Below are 19696 nucleotides of genomic sequence, written 5' to 3' on the forward strand. Positions count from 1 at the left end.
TGTATTTGCATAGTAGTTGACACACTGCCCATCTTCCCAATGATTGATATTACCAATCATCTTCATTTTTGTCCAAGGCAATAGACACAAAGTGTTCATCTTCCCGTGCTCCTCACGTCCCTGGGCCCGAGGCTGAGTGCCTCTGCATGTGTTCATTGGCCCCCTTTTCCCATTTCCATTGTCATCTGACTGATGTGTCGGCATTTCATGTATTTCTGGGTTGGTTTCTGCCAGCTGTCCTATTAATGTCTTCTCCATTTCTTTGCCCAGCGTTTCCTCTTTCTTTCTTTTAAGAATCTTCTGATGGAGCAGAGTTTTAATATTAATGTAGCCAAGCTTCCTGATCTTTTCTTTTATGTCTCTTCATAAATTTTTCCTACGTCAAGCTCAGAAAGCTCTTCCCTTACGTTTTCTTTTCAAGTTTTCAAAGTTCACTTTTGACATTTATGTTCTTCATCCATCTGGACTAGATTTTTTTTTTTTTTTGGCCTGGTATGACTAAGAATCCACTATCATTATGTTCCTATAGATAAACAGTTTTTCCAGCTCTTCAATTTTTCTAGATTGTTCTGTCAAAAATCAAAGTCACAGAATTCTATTACTAGGCTCTTAATTCTCTACCATTGGCCAGGTTATTTAATTGTTTACTTGGACTCCATAGCTACATGTCTTAGTTTCTACAGCATGAAAATAAGCTCTTCTCACTGCTCTTTGGAAGTGTCTGGTGGCTCACACCTATAATCCCAGCTATTCAAGAGGCAAAAGCAGAGATAGAAGTGTTGGGGTTCAGCTTTGGCTTTGAGGGGGGAAGGGCAAAGGAGAGCTATCCCGAGACTTGGCCCTTCCCCCAGCCCTGGGGCAGTGTGGAAGCAGGCCACACCTCTCTGGGTCCGGAACCAGAAGGGCTGGCTTTGTGACCAGCCCCCCAACCTCTCGCCAGCTAGCACGTATGCCCCCCCCCCCCATTTTCGCGGGCTTTGCCCATGGGGTGGTGCTATGCAAGTGACGTTAGCCCATCGAGGGGGTCTTAAGACAAGCTCGCCAGCCTATCGCCAGCTCTTGGTAGATCACCCCTTTTCTCGTCACCATTACTATATTAGCTGTTGGCCACTCCCTTATTAAATCAGATTTGCTCTTGAAGCTGTCTCCGAGACTCCACGTACGCCTGGCTTCCTTCGTGGGTAAGGAGGGAGGAAAAGGGATCTCGTTTGGCCACGTGCACCTGAGGTCTTCCCTAGCCCCCCACTCCACCCTGGCCTTGCCTGTGGGTCAGGTGACCAGGGGAGAGGGTGAGAAAGGGAGCACAGATAATAGAGTAAGCCTGGCATCCCTGCGCCAGGGGAGGTGAACCTAGCCCGGCATAGAAGGGTCATGGCCCATGGCTGGCATGAACAGAAAGCATGAGACTCCATCTGGAAAACAAACAAACAAATAGATCAAGTGGACAAGCACAAAGCTTTGCACTCAATACCCAGAATTGCCAAAAGGGAAAAAAGGGGGAGTGAAAGAAAAGAAAAAGAGCTATCATTGGGTCTTTTATTCTCCCATTTAAATTTTGGAATCTATCTTTCAGGTCCATGGAATACTTAAGGTATATAGCCCATAAAACACAATGACTATCTTTGGTATATGGTCTATGTTTCAAAAAAGGCCTGAGGTTAGGTCACCCCCACCATCAAGACACAGGTTACCTCCTTCACCACCCCCAAACACCACCTCCCATTGGAGTCACTTTCTGCCTCACTACCCATAACCCAGCCCAATTCCTCTAACTACTGCTTTTTTCTGTTGAGACCCAGAGGATTATACATTACACATTAAATCTTTCTCCTCATCAACAATTGGGCTGTCATTTTAGACTTCATTTGACCTGAAAGGAAAGCCATCTCTCTCTAAGGAGGCTGTGATAGATTCTTACTATGTAGCCAATACTATCTTAAACTTGTAATCCTTTTGGCCTCAGCTTCCTGAGTGTTGAAATTACAGGTGTAAGTTACTATACCTGGCTGGAAAATAACCTCAATTTTTTTAAAAAAGTAAACATAGCCAGGGGTGGCTCACACCTATATTCCTAGCTACTGAGGAGGCTAAGATCTGAGGATTGTGGTTCAATGCCAGCCCAGGCAGAAATGTCTGTGAGAGTCTTATCTCCAGTAAGCTACTCAGAAAAAGCCAGAAGTGGTACTGTAGCTCAAGTGGTAGAGCGCTAGCCTTGAACACAAAAGAAACTCAGGGACAGTGCTCAGGCTCTGAGTTCAAACCCCAGACGCTTTAAGGTATTCTTTAAAACTCTTAATACAGGGGCTCGGAATATGACCTAGTGGTAGAGTGCTTGCCTTGTATACATGAAGCCCTGGGTTCGATTCCTCAGCACCACATATATAGAAAAAGCCAGAAGTGGTGCTGTGGCTCAAGTAGTAGAGTGCTAGCCTTGAGCAAAAGGAAGCCAGGGACAGTGCTCAGGTCAGGTCCTAAGTTCAAGCCCCAGGACTCGTAAAAAAATAAATAAAACTCTGAGTACAGGAAGGACTTTATGAAACAGAGGCCAACCTTAAACATAGAAAATACCTGTATTGTGTCTATAGTTGTGTCCATATATTGCTCACATGTCGATTTACACCAGCTTTGCCACTTAACTGATACGGCCTCGGCCAGCCATTGAGTTTGCTGGACGCTCAGTTTCTGTGTGGTTACTGGGACATCCCTTCCTCGGGGATTTGCGGAGATTGACTGCTCTGATGTGCGTGTGTTAGGAACTGATGAAGCTGTGAACAGGCCAGGTTATTCTGGCTCAGCTGCTTCACTCGCCTGTGGGGAAATGAGGTAGGTTCTCTATACACTTGTTTCCCCCAGTGGCTTTGACAACACATGTTTGGACCAAAAGATGGCCTTGAATCCTTGCCCTGACAAATTTAGAAAGGGTTTGTGTTACCGTGCAGCCTGCTCGGTGTTACCCTGCCCCTCGCAGGCAGGCTGGACGTGCTGGAGGATGCAGTTGGGGGCCAGTTCCTTCTGCTGATGCTGCCCTCAGAAGCATGGCTGGCAGCCAGAGTTTGGACTTCTAGAGCTGCAAAGCCATGGGACATGAGGAAATGCTGGCCATCCGAAGGCCAGCAAAGCGGATGACCATTCCTCTCCCCTCTTAAGTGATCCTGACTTCCAAATAAATTCCCTGTCCATATTTGCCGCTTGTTTGCGCATATAATCCATGGGACAGAAAGTGTGGTAATTGGAAACTGTCGGGCACCATTAAATACACACACACACACACACACACACACACACACACACACACAGCAAAAAGGCTGGAAGTGGTAGAGTACTTACATAACAAGCACAGAGCCCTGAGTTCAAACCCCAATACACCCCCTCTCCCCGAATAGTTGGCTAAATATTGAGGCATGGATTTCCTAAGTCATTGTACACTGTATGTGTGTAGCCTCTGCCTCCCATGCAGCTAGCTGCCCTGGCCTTGGAGCAGAGGTCCCTGGTGCATATTAGGCCCTGGTCCAGTTCCCCTGTGCTCTCACTCACTTCCCCGGCCACCTCTGCTGTACACTCATTTACCTTACAGCTGCTGAGAACTGCTCCGCGCCAGGAGCTCTGTTGGGGGCGGGGTGCACAGTTTCTGATGTCACTGTGCTGGTGGAATCACGGAGGTCCCAACACTGTCCTTGACAGCATGGCCAGGCTCTTACCACTTCAGGGACAGCAGCTAGGAGAGCACGTGCCCAAGCTGCATGAGCCAGCACCAGTGCAGGGCGGCTGTCTGTCTGTCCTCATGTGCATGGTTCCAGTGTATCCATCCAGCAACTTCAAGGGAGAGGGTGGCAGGGGATAAGAACATCTAACCCGGCTCCATCTAGGGATGAGGCTCAGTGGTATAGTGAGGTCCTGGGTTCCATTTCAAGCACTGCAGAAACAAAATAACAGAAAACTGACCTGAGGCCAGATGTTGGTGGCTCACACCTGCGATCCTAGCTACTAAGCTGAGATCTGAGGATCACAGTTCGAAGCCAGCCCAGGCAAGAAAGTCCTGAAACATGAAAGTGGAGCTGTGGTTCAAAGTGGTAGAGCATTAGCTTTGGGCAGAAAAGCTCAGGGACAGAGCCTAGGCCCTGAGTTTAAGCCTCACAACTGATAAAAGAAACAATCTGTCCTGACTGTAGTATGAAGTATTTGCCTCCCAGACTTGGTTTTGCTCCCAAGCCTTCCTGCTGGCAGAGCACAATCCAGAGCATTGGTATCCTTGAGAAAGGAAAGGAGCATGGCGTGTCTCAGTTACCTGGTGGCATCCGGGGGGTAGCAGAGGCCTGTTAACAAAATACGGTTGGCAGTTTTGCCTAGTGGTCATTGATTTTATTTTCATTTCTGCCTGAATAATTTTTAGACAGTCATGCTCACTGCATTTGTTTGGCTCGTGTTTTATGTATATTGCTGTTTGAAGCTTCTCACTGTGTTGGCGGCCATGCTCTGGGAGAGGATGCAGACCAGGAGGCTGTGCTGGATGTCCCCAGTGTTGCCTGGCTAGGCCACACCCACTCCCTCGATGTCAGTAAGGATTGCTTCCTTTTCCTTGTAGCTGTGAATACCAGCAAATACGCAGAAAGCTATCGAATCCAGACCTATGCCGAGTATGTGGGGAAGAAGCGGGAAGAGAAGCAAACCAAGAGGAAATGGACAGAAGACAGCTGGCAGGAGGTAGAGCAGAAGAGACTGGACACGAAAACATCGTCCCACGAGTTACAGAACCACGACTTCTGCACCAACAGGTGAGAGCCTAGCAACTTGGTCCAGTGTAGCTTCTGTTAGAATTGTGAGAAATCTGATTGTTTGGAAGAGGAGTGACTAAGGTTTGAATTCAGGGCCTCATATTCGCCAGGTGGTGCTTTGTTACTGACCCACACCTCAATCCAGTTTTGTTTTTTGGATTGGCCATAGGTATTGAACTCTTGGCCTGGATGCTGTCCCTGAGCTCTTCAGCACAAGGCTAGCACTCTACCACTTGAGCCACAGTGCCACTTCTGGTTTTCTGGTGGTTAATTGGAGATAAAAGCCTCATGAACTTTCCTGCCCGTGCTGGCTTTGAACCATGATCCTCAGACCTCAGTCTCCTTGAGTAGCTAGGATTTTAGGTGAGAGCCACTGGCACCCAGCTGCAATCCGTGTGTGTGTGTGTGTGTGTGTGTGTGTGTGTGTGTGTGTGTGTGTGTGTGTGTGTGTGTGTGTGTGACTCAGGGTCTGATCACTGTCCCTGGCTTCTTTTTCAACACTCTACCACTTGAGCCACAGTGTCACTTCTGGCTTTTTCTATATATGTGGTACTGAGGAATGGAATCCAGGGCTTCACGTATGTGAGACTCTACCACTAGACCATATTCCCAGCCCCATAAATCCCAGTTTTTTGTTGGCTATTTTTCGGATACTGTCTTGCTTCCTGTCCAGGTGTGGGCTTGAACTGTGATTGGCTTATTTTAGGTTTCTTGTCATAGTCCATTCTAAATGAATCTTGTATTTGGAGTCAGATGGGTGTTATGGTTTGGCTCTTAACTGGCCCCCAGAAGCTCATGTGTTGAAGTTTTTGTCTGATAACATGGAGGATGATGGAGATCTTAGGGGTGGGGTTTACCTAAGAAAGCAGGTCATTAGTAGTGGGCCCTTGAATGAAAAGAGTTAGCAAAAAAGTCTGTCTTCCTTTCTTTTTGAAATACTAATATATCCAATGTCATTTGTACTTGAACTTTATTTTATTTTAGTTCAGCCTTTCTTTTCTATTGTGCCGAAATAGTTTTATCCTAGTAAATGAGCATTCCTTTTTTTTTTTTTCTTTTTAACTTTGGATCTTGCATTCTCACTAGGCTTTTTTTTTGCTCATGGATGGTGCTTACCATCTGAGCCAAATGTCCAGTGTGGCAGTTTTGCAAGTTGATGGGAAATAACAGTCCTGTAGATGGTCTGCTTAGGCTGGCTTGGAACCTCAATCCTCAAATCTCAGCCTCTCAATAGCTAGGCTTACATGTATGAGCCACCAGCACCCAGTGTAGGCTTGTTTTATTTTTACTTCTGTGGGGTTTACTTCTTCCAGAATTTAAATTTTCATGATAGTTACATTAACCACTCTGTGTTGGCAGGGGTGAACCTACCTAGCAGGATCCATTGAAGAAAGCCTGGCTCCTCCTCCCCCCTCAGGTTCTCACCTCATGTCTTCTCCATCCCCTGTGCTGATGTTCTTTCATCTCACAAGAATGTGAGGGGCTACATGGGCCCCTCACTGTCCCCTAACTCAGTGCAAGGCACCCTGGCATTGCTCCCAGCAATTAGACCACAGCTCTTTGCATTGCCAGGTCCTTCAGTCTCCCATGGTTCCTTAGTGAAAACATGCTTTAGCTGTACCTGGCCATTTGACTCCTCATTTATATTAAACCACCTCAGAGCCAAGGGCAGGACTGTTGTACGGGTCAGGTGCTCTGTGAAAACTAACTGGTAAGAGAGAATCTGTTACCTTTTCTCATCTCTTCATTGCTTTTCTGCCTGCTTAGGGTCAAGCTCACCAGCACACAGTATGCTTTCTGAGCTCTTTGTAGGCTGACCTGCACAACATCTATTAAAGCACTTTCTTCCTTCCAGGCACCAGAATAGGTGCCTGTTTATTTATCCCGTATAACATCTCAGTGAAACCAGGGATGATGTGCTGTTCCTGACTCAGTGGAGCTAAACCATTTAGCTCCGCTGCATAGGAGTCTTAACATAGAGGCATTGGCGACTCAGTGTGATGTTTGGTGTTACCTCCCAGCATTGTGGCATGTTTGCATGATTGTGCATCTCATTTGAATAAGTTATGAAACGACAGGTAACTAGCAAAGAAGCCTTCACCTTTCAACCTTGCTTATTTGGGGAGAAGATTCAGATGTCCAGCACCATACACACTCAAATCCTCCCTGCTGGGCCCTGTCCTGCTCCGCTCCATGTGGGATCCTGTCCTGATCTTTGATGAATGGGTGGTTGATTTTAAGCAGAGGAAGGAGCAAGTCCACAGGAAAATAGGGTGTGTGTGTGTGTGTGTGTCTGTCTTTCTGTCTGTCTTTAGCCTTGCTGAGAAAGCCCAGGGCTATGGGAACCACCATGAAAAAGCAGAGTCGGGATTGTCAGAAGCCAGCATTGGGAGAGTGCCCCTGAGAGGGGATGGAATAGCACCAGGGACAGAGCCTGGGAGGTCCTGCTGCCTCCTTCCTCTGCTTCATGTGTTAAAGGGCCTCGTGCATGGCTTGTGCTTTTTCTCTAGCCTTTCTCCTTGCATCTGCAGGCTGGTGTAGCACACCTGATGCCCAGGCGGGGCAGTGTGGAGGTGGATGTCAGCCTTACTGTAGAGGTGTATAAAATGTAGACAAAGCTCAGCTGAGGGGCTGGGAATGTGGCCTAGTGGTAAAGTGCTCGCCTCCTATACATGAAGCCCTGGGTTCGATTCCTCAGCACCACATATATAGAGAAAAGCCGGAAGTGGCACTGTGGCTCAAGTGGTAGAGTGCTAGCCTTGAGCAAAAAGAAGCCAGGGATGGTACTCAGGCCCTGAGTTCAAGCTCCAGGACTGGCAAACACACACACACACACACACACACACACACACACACACACACACACACACACACAGAGCTCAGCTGGGAAGCAGAGCAGTACTATATATGAAAAATGGTCTCTGCAATTTTAGGTCTTTTCATATATTTGTGATACTGGGGGCGGAGTCCTGAGCCGTGCACATGTTGGATGAGATCTCTACCATTGAGCTATACATCCTCAGCCTTGAGTGCTTTTAGAGTTTAATCTCTAAGGCTTCTTTACTTGATGTTTAAAAAAGCTGTACTTCATTAAAATGTAGTTCTTTTTTGGCAATGATATAGCTTTCTTTAAATTAGGAACTACGGAAAAGTTTTGTCGCTTCCTTCTAAGTCAAAGCCAGCATTTCTACGAAAAGCTCCTTGTCGCAGAAATTGGAGATTTGGACGAATGCCTTCTGTGGCCTCACTGTAGAGTAGCGTGGCAACTTGGGATTTTATTTTAAATAACGGAAGGCCAAGTTTAACATCTTCTTGTGGCATACATGACTTTTGATGTGTTGGGGCACTTTCATGTTTCAAAATGGTAGGAATATTTGGAAATGAATGCTGTCTTTCTCTTCATATTATTTACTTGATCCACCATGTTAGAAGTCTTGGTCACTTGGGCTGTGTTTCTTGGTACTTCATGTGGTAGTGTCATTTTTGTGTGTGTGTGAAAGTGCGTGGTGCTGTGATGACAGACTGCCTCCCCCCACCCCCTTAGATGGCACAGAGTGAAATGCTGTTTGCCATGTCTGGTAGCTAAAAGCATTTCCTGTTTGAGTTGCCTAAATTACACATGCTTAGGCTTATTTCTGTAGTCTTTGAAATAGTGTTAGCTAAAACAAAGTATGAAACGTGTAAATCCTGCATTTTAATTGGCAGATGTAGACATCATTAGCATTTTTCTAGAAGGCCTTTTTCTGACACTTAATGCTTGGCAGACATTCTGAGTGCATTCTCAGTCTTCGTGTGACACCACTGAGCTGATAGCAGCATCCAGTTCGATTGTTGGTCATCATCTACCACGCCTGAGACAGAGTTCCCTGTGCTTAGCTACGTGGCTGTCCCAGGGACTTGCTAGCTGGGAATAGTCTAGGTCCTCCATTACAGGTTCTAGATGCCTTCCATGCGAGTGCTGATTTTGTTGAGGGTCTTGCAGGGTTGGACAGTGACGGGAGAAGCGGCCTTTGAACTTAGGTCTTTCTTCTGAAGATGTTTCAGTTTCTTTTTCTTTTTTTTTTTCTTTCTTTTTGCCAGTCCTGGGGCTTGAACTCAGAGCTTGAGTGAGCACTATCCCTGGCTTCTTTTGGCTCAAGGCTAGCACTCTACCACTTGAGCCACAGTGCTACTTCTGGCTTTTTCTGTTTATGTGGTGCTGAGGAATTGAACCCAGGTCTTCATGCATGCTAGGTGAGCAGATCTACCGCTATGCCACATTCACAGCCCCAGATATTTCAATTTCTTTAAGGTGTATATGTTTTATATGTACAAAAGCAATGTAGGCCCAAACTAAGGTTACAACATGTTCTTATTTTCTCTAGTAATTTCATAGCTTTCAGTTTTATATTTAAGTGTCCCATCTATTTTCAAGTTGATGTTGATACATGGTGTAGGGCAGAGCTACAGTTGTGCAGTTGTGAACAGTTCTTCCTTTATGGCCTACTGTGCCTTTGTGAGGAATCACCTGGCTGAGTATGTGGATGGACTTCTGGACTTGTCCGTCACCGTCCAGTGCCCTTCTGCCCCCAGTTGTTGCTTCACAGTGAATCTTGAGGTCAGTTTATTGCATCTGCCTTTCACCTTTTTCTTTAAAAAATTTTTTTATTCTTTTGTTTTGTTTTTATGCCAATAGTACTAAGGGCTTGAATTTAGGGCCTGGGTGCTTTCCCTTAGCTACTTCACCACTTGAGCCACAACTCCACGTCTGTCCTTTTTCTGGTTAGAGAGAAGAGTCTCACAGACTTACCTACCTGGGTTAGCTTTGGACCATGATTCTTAGATCTCAGCTTCCCAAAACAGCTAGGATTACAGGTGTGAGCTACTGGATGCCCAGATTTCAATCTGTCTGTCAGTTTCTACACAAAGCCTGCCAGCCCTTTGATTGGAATGTCATTGAATCTGTCAATCATGAGTAGGATAATTAATATCTTAACTAGAGGCGCTGGGAATATGGCCTAGTGGTAAGAGTGCTTGCCTCATATACATGAAGCCCTGGGTTCGATTCCTTAGCACCACATATACAGAAAAGGTCAGAAGTGGCGCTGTGGCTCAAGTTGGCAGAGTGGTAGCCTTGAGCAAAAAGAAGCCAGGGACAGTGCTCAGGCCCTGAGTTCAAGCCCCAGGACTGGCCAAAAAATAAAATAAAATTTAACTATATTATCTTCTAGTCCATTAAAATAGTTTATCTTTTTACCAATTTAGGATCTCAGATTTTTCTCACCAGATTTGACATGGATTTGTGTGTGTGTGTGTGTATGTGTGTGTGTGTGTGTGTGTGTGCACCAATTCTAGGGCTTGAATTCATGGCCCCGGTGCTTTTGCTGTTTGTTAGTTTTTTCCTCAAGGCTAATGCTCTACCTCTTGAGCCATGGCTCCACTTCCAGCTTTTTTGGCTATTAATTGAAACTAAGAATCTCAAGGACTTTCCTGCCCAGGCTGGCTTCAAATCTCAGTCCTTAGATCTCAGCCTCCTGAGTAGCTAGGGTTATAGACATGTGTCACTGATGCCTGACTAGTAAAAAAATATTCTGATGTGATGCTATTAATTTTGAGTAACTCAGAGCCAGTTTTCTCTGACTTAGGCCATTTCATCTTTTCAGCTACAATTTTTGCCTGTTTATGTTCTCTTGCTCTGTGTCTCTCTCATACATGCACAGATGGACACTCTCATTCCACAAGAGCTGTCCTTTATTGCTATGTAGCTGTCGTGCAGACATATCTTATTTAATGTTAGCTTTGCTTTTCAAACCGAAATTCTCATTTTTTGATGAGTGGGATTTGAACTCAGAGCCTTGTGTTTGCCAGACGGACACTGCACTGCTTGTGCTATGGCCCTTCTTGCTCTGGTTATTTTTCAGATAGAGTATAACTTTTTCCCCAGGCTCATCTATATGGGGAGTCTCTTATTTACAATTTCCATATAGCTGGGATGATAAGCACTTACACCCTGCCCAGACTTTTCTGTTGAGATGGAGTTTTGCAAACTTGTTACCGAGGCTGGACTCACACAGAAGTCCTCCTGAGTTTAGCCTCTTGAGTAGCTAGGATTACAGACATGAGCCACTGCACCCAACTCACACTCAAATTCTTGGTTAGAAATAGTCCTAGTTCTGAGGGAGTGGCTTCTGACTTGAGCCCAGACTGGCCAACACCTCACCTTCCACCCAGATCACGCCCCGAGTCATAGACGCAGTCATGGTCACGGAATTTGCACTCAGCCTGAGCGCTTGTGAATGAATACAAGCAAGCTTTCCAACTCCTACCAACCCGCATTTTTCCAGTTCATTCTGCTGTGTGAGGCTGGACTGGGGGGGCGGGAGGGGGAGGATGTTTGTCCTGCCTTCCTTCCCCTAGGAAAGCATTTTTATCCAGATGACTGGGAAGTTAGTTGCCCATATAATGGAGCATAAGCCAGGCTAATATTATATATAATTCAGGACAGATGGAACAGTTTAGTGTCTGTCCCTGGCCTTGTTGCTTCTGGGGGGACAGCATGCTCTTCTTCCATTTATTTTACCCAGTCAGCAAGCTGAATGGGGTGGGGTGGGACAGAGGGCCCGTATCTGCCAGGCCCTGCTAGTGCTGAGCACATAGGCGTGTCCTCTGCTCTCTTAGATTGCCCTCCCCTGGGAGGGAGGGAGGAGAGAACAAGAAATAGAACAAGAAACTACAGAGATGGAGAGAGCCAATGAACAGCCCGGCAGCAGCGGTGAGGAGAGGAACGGCTGGGCAGCAGGAGGATGTGTGAACGCTGCAGGCTGCGGGACTTGGGCCCCTTTAGGGACCCCTGAGACCTGCACAGCCCTGTGAGGACAAGAATGGGGGGGGGGGGGCTCTAAAACAGTCCCAAGATGGGGTGGGGGTGGGGTTAGTGTCAGGCCTGTCCTGCTGCTTCACAACCCGGAAGAGCCACTTTCTCTGAGGAGGAGCTTGCAAAAGCAACAGAAATCCTGTTCACCTTAGAAATGGTCATGTATGAATATGGAAGGTGAGCAGTTGATAAGCTGAGCAGCCTCTTGAAAAGAAGGAGCAGCCAGCATCAGTGCTCACGCCTATAATTCTAGCTACTCAGGAAGCTGGGATCTGAGGCTTGCAGTGGGAAGCCACATGAGTATAACACATGAAATGTGTAACGATGCCTCTGAGGGCCTCTCAGGGAGGGGCGCCCAATAACCAGTGACTTTCCCTAGGAAGCAAGAGACTCTTACTTGAGAGCAAACTTAGGTTAACAGCTAAGAAATATATTGCAAAGTAAGTTTTAAATGTTCTCATACATACTTTGTTTACTTAAAAGTCCTGTGAGCTGGGCATTGGTGGCTCATGCCTGTCATCCTAGGTACTCAGGAGGCTGAGATTTGAGGATCATGGGTCAAAGCCAGTCCAGGCAGAAAAGTCCCTGTGAGACCCTTATCTTCAATTAACCAACCAAAATACCCGGAAATGGTGCAGTATCTTAAAGAGGTTGAGTGCTAGCCTTGAGTGGAAAAAGCTCAGGGACAGGGCCCTCGCCCTGAGTTTAAGCTCCACAACTGACCACCCAAAAAAAGTTCTGTGAGGGCCAGGACTTGTGAGTGGCCTGGCCTGTACAGTCCCTGTGGCCCAGGGACACTCGTGTTTGTGGAGGGCACTACACAGGCAGAGGCTCCTTAACCATAGATGCCACAGTAACTTGGGGTTAGGTAAAAAGCAGAGTATGCCTACAAGGCCTTTCAAAACCATCTATTGCAGTTAAAAATTAAAGCAATCAAACCATTTGTCTATGAAATATCCACCTAATTTTGTTGTTCCTCAATTTTTTTTTCTTTCGGTGTTGCTGGGTGGTGTACCCAGGTCCTTATATACACTCGGCACACACTCTACCACTGAGCCACTTTGCAAACCCTCCACCTCATGTTGCACACTTGTGAAGAAGCAGAGCGTTACCACGATGCCAGAACATTCCCCCGTGTCCAGACCTGCCTACCCTCCCACCCCCACCATTCTGCTGAAATTTTTCCTCTCCAGTTTTTCCTCCTCTCGTCTGGAGTTCGCATAAATGGACTTATGAAATACCCACTCTATTCTGGGAAAGCTTTATGTTCTTAGAATGTTCTTGCAATGATCATGTTGTTGGTGCATCATTGCACGCCATGGTGTGAGTGCACCTCTGTTTGTTTCTTTGCTGTGGGTCGCACCCTGTCGTCTCCTGTTGATGAACACCTGTGCTGTCAACACTTTCTGTTTGTTAGAAAAGATGAATGACTATCGAGCAGAGTATGGTGGGATGCGTGGGTGGAGGGAGCCTTAAACAGGGACTGGGAATTGATGTGGTAGGTGGTAGTGTGGGAACAGAAGTGTGGGGTGGGAGCTTTTGGGCTTAGAAGACCTAAGGGGACCTTTGGAGAGACCATCTGATGGACTTCCTTAGTTCAACCTGCATTGGGGCCCGGTGGAAGAGCAGGCTAGAAAAGCTGATTGGACTGGGTGCCAGTGGTTCATCCCTGTAATCCCAGCCATTCAGGGGGCTGAGATCTGAGGATCACAGTTCTAAGGCCAGCCTGAGCAGGAGAGTCTATGAGACTCTTAATCCCCAATTAACCACACACACACACACACACACACACACACACACACACACACACACGTAGCACTGTGGTTCAAGAGCCCTTGCCTTAAACAAAAAAGCTCAGGGACAGAGCCCAGGCCCTGATTTCAAGCCCCAATACAAAAAAAGAAAAAAGAAAAAAAAAAAAAGAAAGGAAAGGAAAGCTGATAGGATGCCACAGAAGGAGGGTCCCAACTGTCATCCCAAGCATGAGAAAGTCAGGTCTGCAGTGGCACTAGAGAATGACAAAGGCCAGACACTGCCTCCAAGCCTGTGGCCAGGCCCACTAGAGAGAGAGAGAGAGAGAGAGAGAGAGAGTTTTATAAAATGAGATAGTTTGTTAATGAGCCAAGATGGCTCTGCCTTGTTTCAAGAGGCCCACAGTGTATTTTTTTTTATTAGTCATGTTTCAGTGCACGCATTAGGACACTCTCCCCACCCCCTTCCCATTCTTTTTCTTTCCCTCTCACCTTCCATCCTTGTACGTTGATATCGATCTGTGGATTCCTATTTTTTTCAACAGTTTGGCGTTTACTACTTCTCTTTAATTATTTGGCTAAAGGTGTTCTGCTAGCTCCTTTGTCCTTGAGACATACTCTATGGTTCCTTGAGCAGTTTCCCTCTGGTGGTATGAGAAAGCTCACAGTCATTTTCCAGCTGGAATCAGCCACTCTCAAGAAGCTCTGGTCTGTGTGGCTGAGTGTGGGAGCACATACCTCTAGTCCCAGAATTCAGGTGGCTGAGGCAGTGGGTTCATGAGTTTGAAGCCAGCCTGGGCTACATAGCAAGAACTTAATAAAGCAAGCAAACAAAAAGAAAAAGAAAGAAAGGAACCGTGTAGAGATGTGAAAGTGCAGTTTGTCTCAGAGGCTGAGCACCTGAGACCTTTCCTGTGACTCAGAGGAGGCATTTGTTCTCCTCCCCATGTGGGTGTACTGCAAAGCAGAACAGCATGAGACCTGAGACGACTGGACAGCCGGTATCTACCTGGGACACCTGAGCATTCGCTGCTCAGGGAAGCCACGCAGATGCACGTTCTCACTGTCTCCTCACTGCACCCCTTTAAATGGAATGCCTTGGGGTTTTTCACGCGTGCACGTGTGTACGTGTGTGTGTGTGTGTGTGTGCGCATGTGTTGTTCCGGGTTTTTGTTGTTTGATGCTTTTCCTAATAAATGACCGACAGTATTTGCAAGACCATTTAGAGGAGAAAGTTTACTGGCCATGCACACTGTTTTTTGTTTTTTGTTAAATCAAGTTATATTTCAGGGGCCATATTTTCTTAAGGGAAAATCAGGACATATAATCTGATTTCATTCAACATGCCAAATCCTATAAAGCTTTCAGAAGGAACCCAGGCTTCATGATAAATGTAATGAGTCACCTTTTTTTTTTTTTTGGAAAAGAAGAGAATTCTGTAGCTCAAAACCTCTTCCTTTGAAGCTGGATGAGAGCAGGTGGGTTGAAGGTGGTGTAGTGACTCCCTTAGCAGGTTGAAGTCTCATCTTCTACTCTTCTGCTGCAGCAGCTTCACTAAACAGAGGCCAGGAATGTCCTGGCAGAATGTGCTTCACCACTCCCAGCGGCGTGGAGCAGGGCAGAGCCGGCCTCTGACCTGGGGAAAGTCTTTAACTTGATTCATAAGAAGGCCCTGACTGTTTCCGGCCATCGCCCCCTTGCTGGTGGCTAGAGAGTGCCCCCTCAAGCTCTTCTGAACAGCCCCGTGTCCCCTTCCATGCCTTTCAGCTTCTCGGCCACCAGCACCATGGGAGAGAGGACCGCCAGCCCTGGGGCAGGAGAAGCCTGCTCGGAGGACGGAGCGGCCGGCGAGGAATCTGAGTGCGAGGCTGAGCCCCTCTACGAGGGACGCAAGAAGGCCAAGAAATTGAAAAGGATGAAGAAAGAGCTTCCTCGGGCAGGTTGGTACTGTTCTTGCTGAACCTCTGGGCCGTGTGTACTCCTTTTTTGAGGGAGAAATGCTAGCAGTGTTTCCCTTGCGGGCCGAGTCTGACTCTGGTACTGGTGGCCTCCCCCATGGGACTCCACACTAAGTCCTGCCCCATGCTGTAGATTCGGGTCATGCGTTCAAAGCAGCCCACTCCTGCACATGATTTTCACCCCTCCTAGCAACACCTGACACCTGGATTTCTCCCTTGTGCAAGGTTATGTAAGAAGCAGAGAAACAGGAAATGCGTGTATGCTGAGTGGTCCTACCTGCCAGAGGCTACTGCCTGTTCTCTCCTTGCCCCATTCCCGGCCAGCATGGGGAGCCATCACCCCGTCTTAGACCTGTGGTGCCTAGCTCAGAGAGCTTAGGAAGGCATCGGGGCCACATGAGTACTGGAGGTAGAGGCAGAGCCGAGGACCCCCAAGCTCTGTGTCCCAGGCAGCCCCAGGCACAGACCCCACACAGGCTAGAGCAAGGGCAGGAGGTGGCTGAAAGGCCACAGCAGGAGGATGCTGGCCACTAGTCAGATTGCAGTCACAGTGACAGTGCCTGCAACACTGCCTCCTGAGTGTGCCTTGCGGGCTTGACCGGAGGCCTTTCCTTTGCATGGCAAGGGTGCTCGCCATTGTCCAGTTCATGATTGAAACAAGAGGCTCGGAGGTCAGTGGCTTGCTGGCGGCCCCGAGCCCTTACGTGCACCCCATGTCACAGCCATCGCTGTGCACTCGGATGACAGAGGCACAGGCCCCCGCAGCTGTCACTCTCCTCTGTTGTGCGTGGTGCCCGCAGCCTGGTTAGCGCTCACAAGCGGCCGGAGGAGGCAGCAGCCGGCAGTGGGGCTGGCCCCAGACCCGAGTCTCTAAGCCCCGTGTTCGTTTTTCCTTCATCATGTCTGGCCTGATCTGGCTACCCGGAGTTTTCTGAATCTCATTGATACCAACGAAATCACAGAAGCAGCAAAAATGCGGCAAGTGCTTTTTATAACTTGTGCTGAAGTGTAATTTTAACAGAAAACCTTCACTCTTGTGTGAAGCCTTGATTGCTGTAGTTTAGCCATTCCTGTGGAGCCCGGCATATCCCCCTTTTCCTACCTGAATTGAGGAGAAGTCTCTCATCCCTCATGCTCAGGAAGGGGTTAGGTGTTAGCTGTATGGTGGTTCATACTTTCTACCCCAGTAACTGATGGGGCAGAGATCAGGAAGATTTAAGAGTCAAGGCTTTCCTTGGCAGAAAGGTGCCAAGATGCCATCTTAACAATATCTGGGCATGGTGGGGTACACCTGCCGTACCAACTGCACGGGAAGTGTAAATAGGTGGCTCAAAGTCCAGTCTGGACCTAGGCAAAAATACCACATACCATTCACAAAATAACAAAGCCAAGGAGGTCTGGGGGACGGAGGGCAAGGCCCTGAGTTCCACCGCCCAAAAATAAATAAATAAGTAAATGTTAGGTGTCAGCATGACTTAGCAATCATGCTGAGCTTGCGTCCACTTTGTGTCTGCCGTTTTGTAGCTCAGTCTCTTAGGAACTGTTAGTTTATCTCCTCTCAGAGATAAGCTTTTTAATCTTTCTCCTCTGTCACCATAATCTTAAACATATTAAAATACTGCCTTAATAGATTAGCTCCTTTTACAGTTTTCATTATTCTAAGTGAAAACTTTATATAAGTTATTTGGGGTTTTGAACTTCTAGTACTGTAATAAGATAGGGAGTATTTTTCTTTATTTCCTCTCCTTTGACAGTAAAGCTGTCACTGCCAAAAGATTTGAGCTTTAAAAAAGAAAGAAAGAAAGATCAACTTTGTACTTTTCTGTCAGTGCGGCAAAGAGGAAGAGAGACAAGTTTTAATTGAACCTGGGGGATGGGCTTTTTCTCCTGGCCCTTCCTTGACCCATGGAGGCTTGTGTGCTGGGTGGAGCCCACCAGACCCTCTGGCCTGGCTGGGATGCGAGAGGATGCGAAACTCCTGGGGAGGAGCCGGAGGGCATGAGGTGCAATGTGGTGTAGACAGTGTGACCCACTGAGAGGCCCCAGCGACTGAGCCTTGTCACAGGTAGTCAGGCAGCAAGTCGCCTGACATCTCAGGCACATGTCTTCACAAACAGAATCCAGCCTTCTTCCCTCATCTCTCACAAGGCACTTGACATCCGTGCTGTTGCGTGCATCGTTGGTTCATTCCTTGTTATTGTTGAATAATATTCCATTCCTATTGCTGTTGGCCCAGCTGAAGGATGTCTGGGCTTAGGTTTGGGGTCTGGGGTTTGGAGTTTGGCTTGGAGCCTGGCTAGGCTGGGTTTCCCTGATGTATAGCAGGCCCTGTGCAGCTGACCCGGCTCCATCTTACAGGTGGACTCGGCCTGCCTCAATGCGGTGGGAAAAGCTGTAGCTGCATCTGCTCTTGCTATCTTGGGATCTCTGGGCCCTGGCTGGCATACTTCTCTTTCGCTATCCCTGGGGCTTCTCCACCCTACCCCACACGGAAACCACGTTCTCGGGCCCCCACAGGAGCTCAGTGCCACCGAAGCAGCTACCTGGTAGCAGCATGGCTCTACCATATCTGTCTCTCCGGTCTGTGTGTGGCTATTGGTGATAGTTGGGTGGACTTTAATGAAGATTATGCATGAATCCAGTACCCAGTGCGATTGCCTGCGTGCACCACTGCACGCCCTTGTTTAAACACTGGAAATGAGAGAACAGGAACAGGCAACTGAGGCAGGGATGGGAGGCTCCGAACTCTACCCCTGGCAATGGGCGACTTCCACGTGGTTGCAGGGCCTGTTGCCATAGCTAGGAATGTGCTCTGTGACTTGTGCCTTGGCTGCCCACCTCAAGATGCCTGTCCGTGCAGGGCGCAGTGCCAGCCTGTGCCTCCATGCCTACCTCATTCACACTGTGCTTTCTTCCCCCCCAGGGAGCTGCATGGACAGCCCGGCCAAGCTCTTTGAAGTTCCTGACACCTGGTAACGAGGCCTGAGGAGGAGCCGCCAGCAAGCCGGGAAGCCATGCTGCATTGTGTTACTAAAGCATGGTGTGGAAGGGGCAAAACCACGAGTGTCTCCCGTTCTTACTTTGGTGGCTGCTGCTTTATTTCCCCCCCCTCTCATTTTTAATCTAAACTAACTGTGGACACACATCACAACTGTGGGCGGTCGTGAGCGTGGGCATTACTGTACTAACCCGTTAATCATTTTCTGCTCCCAGGAAGCTTTATGTGGGTTAGCGCGAGAGTAGAGCCCACTTCTGGTGTCTTGGTCGCAGATTCAGGCCTGAGCTCTCTTCTGCTTAGGGAGATGCCAGCCCATCCCCTCCTGTCCCCATCTGTGGGGCGGTCAGAGGTCAAGGACAAGGCTCCTGAGAGCCTCCCCTTCCCACCATGGCTGCCTGAAAACATCAGTCAGGCTTGATTCCGATGGGAATGGTGCAGGGTCTAACCCCAGGGGAGCCGGCGTGGGCCGGGGCCTATGGGCATATTGATTACCATTATTCTCCTGCCATGCCAGCTTCTCGTGGGAGCAGCCCAGTGGAAACCTAATGCTATTATAAGTAGGTACTGGGCTGGCTCTGCAGCATCTTCACTGCTGATCCTTGCTTGGTGTTTGTGTGTGTGTGTGTGTGTGTGTGTGTGTGTGTGTGTGTCATGTTCAAGAAGGAAAATCTAGTGGTTTGTCAATGTCTAGCAGAGCTTCCTATCCTGCAAGGAGTGTGTGTGTGTGTGTGTGTGTGTGTGTGTGTGTGTGTGTGTGTGTGAGAGAGAGAGATATCATGGTGAACCCCAACCTGGATGTGAACATCACAGTGGCAGCAGCACGTCCCAGACCTCCTTCCGCAGGTCTGCTTCCAGTAGATCATCATTAGATACTGAACATTTTTGTATCATGAAAATAAAAATGTGTATTTCTGGAAACGATAAAATTAAAGAAATTTTCATAGAGCCCCGATTCTTCTTTGCTCTGTGGAATAAGGGACGGGCAGACTCGCTGCCTAGGGGGTGCTTCTCACCCCTGAGAAGACCAAGGAAGTCACTGGGGGCCTAGGGGGCCGCGGATTCTTTCTTCCTTTCTCACCTCTCACCCCCCCGCCCCCACTGGTGCAGGAGGAGGGTGGACAGATTGGCCCCCTCTCATCCCTTATAGAATTCTTTTTTTTTTTGGCCAGTCCTGGGCCTTGGACTCAGGGCCTGAGCACTGTCCCTGGCTTCTTCTTGCTCAAGGCTAGCACTCTGCCACTTGAGCCACAGCGCCACTTCTGGCCATTTTCTATATATGTGGTGCTGGGGAATCGAACCCAGGTCTTCATGTATTCCCAGCCCTGCCTCAGTTTCTTGAGATCTGGGATTCCAGGTATGAGTGA

The 19696-nt window shown here is 48.0% G+C and overlaps 1 protein-coding gene across 1 annotated transcript in view; it reads left to right on the plus strand.

Annotated features, from left to right (window-relative positions):
• The window catches only part of Parn (poly(A)-specific ribonuclease), an 87034-nt gene extending 68056 nt beyond the window's left edge, over positions 1-18978 (plus strand). The window contains exons 22-24 of the mRNA XM_048333315.1: positions 4583-4772; positions 15144-15316; positions 18258-18978. Of these exons, the coding sequence (XP_048189272.1) occupies positions 4583-4772; positions 15144-15316; positions 18258-18310 (416 nt within the window). The 3' untranslated portion in view covers positions 18311-18978. The remainder of the gene's footprint in view (positions 1-4582; positions 4773-15143; positions 15317-18257) is intronic.
• The last annotated feature ends 718 nt before the right edge of the window (positions 18979-19696 follow it).

This window comes from Perognathus longimembris, chromosome 23, assembly GCF_023159225.1.
Source record: "Perognathus longimembris pacificus isolate PPM17 chromosome 23, ASM2315922v1, whole genome shotgun sequence".
NCBI lineage: Eukaryota > Metazoa > Chordata > Mammalia > Rodentia > Heteromyidae > Perognathus > Perognathus longimembris.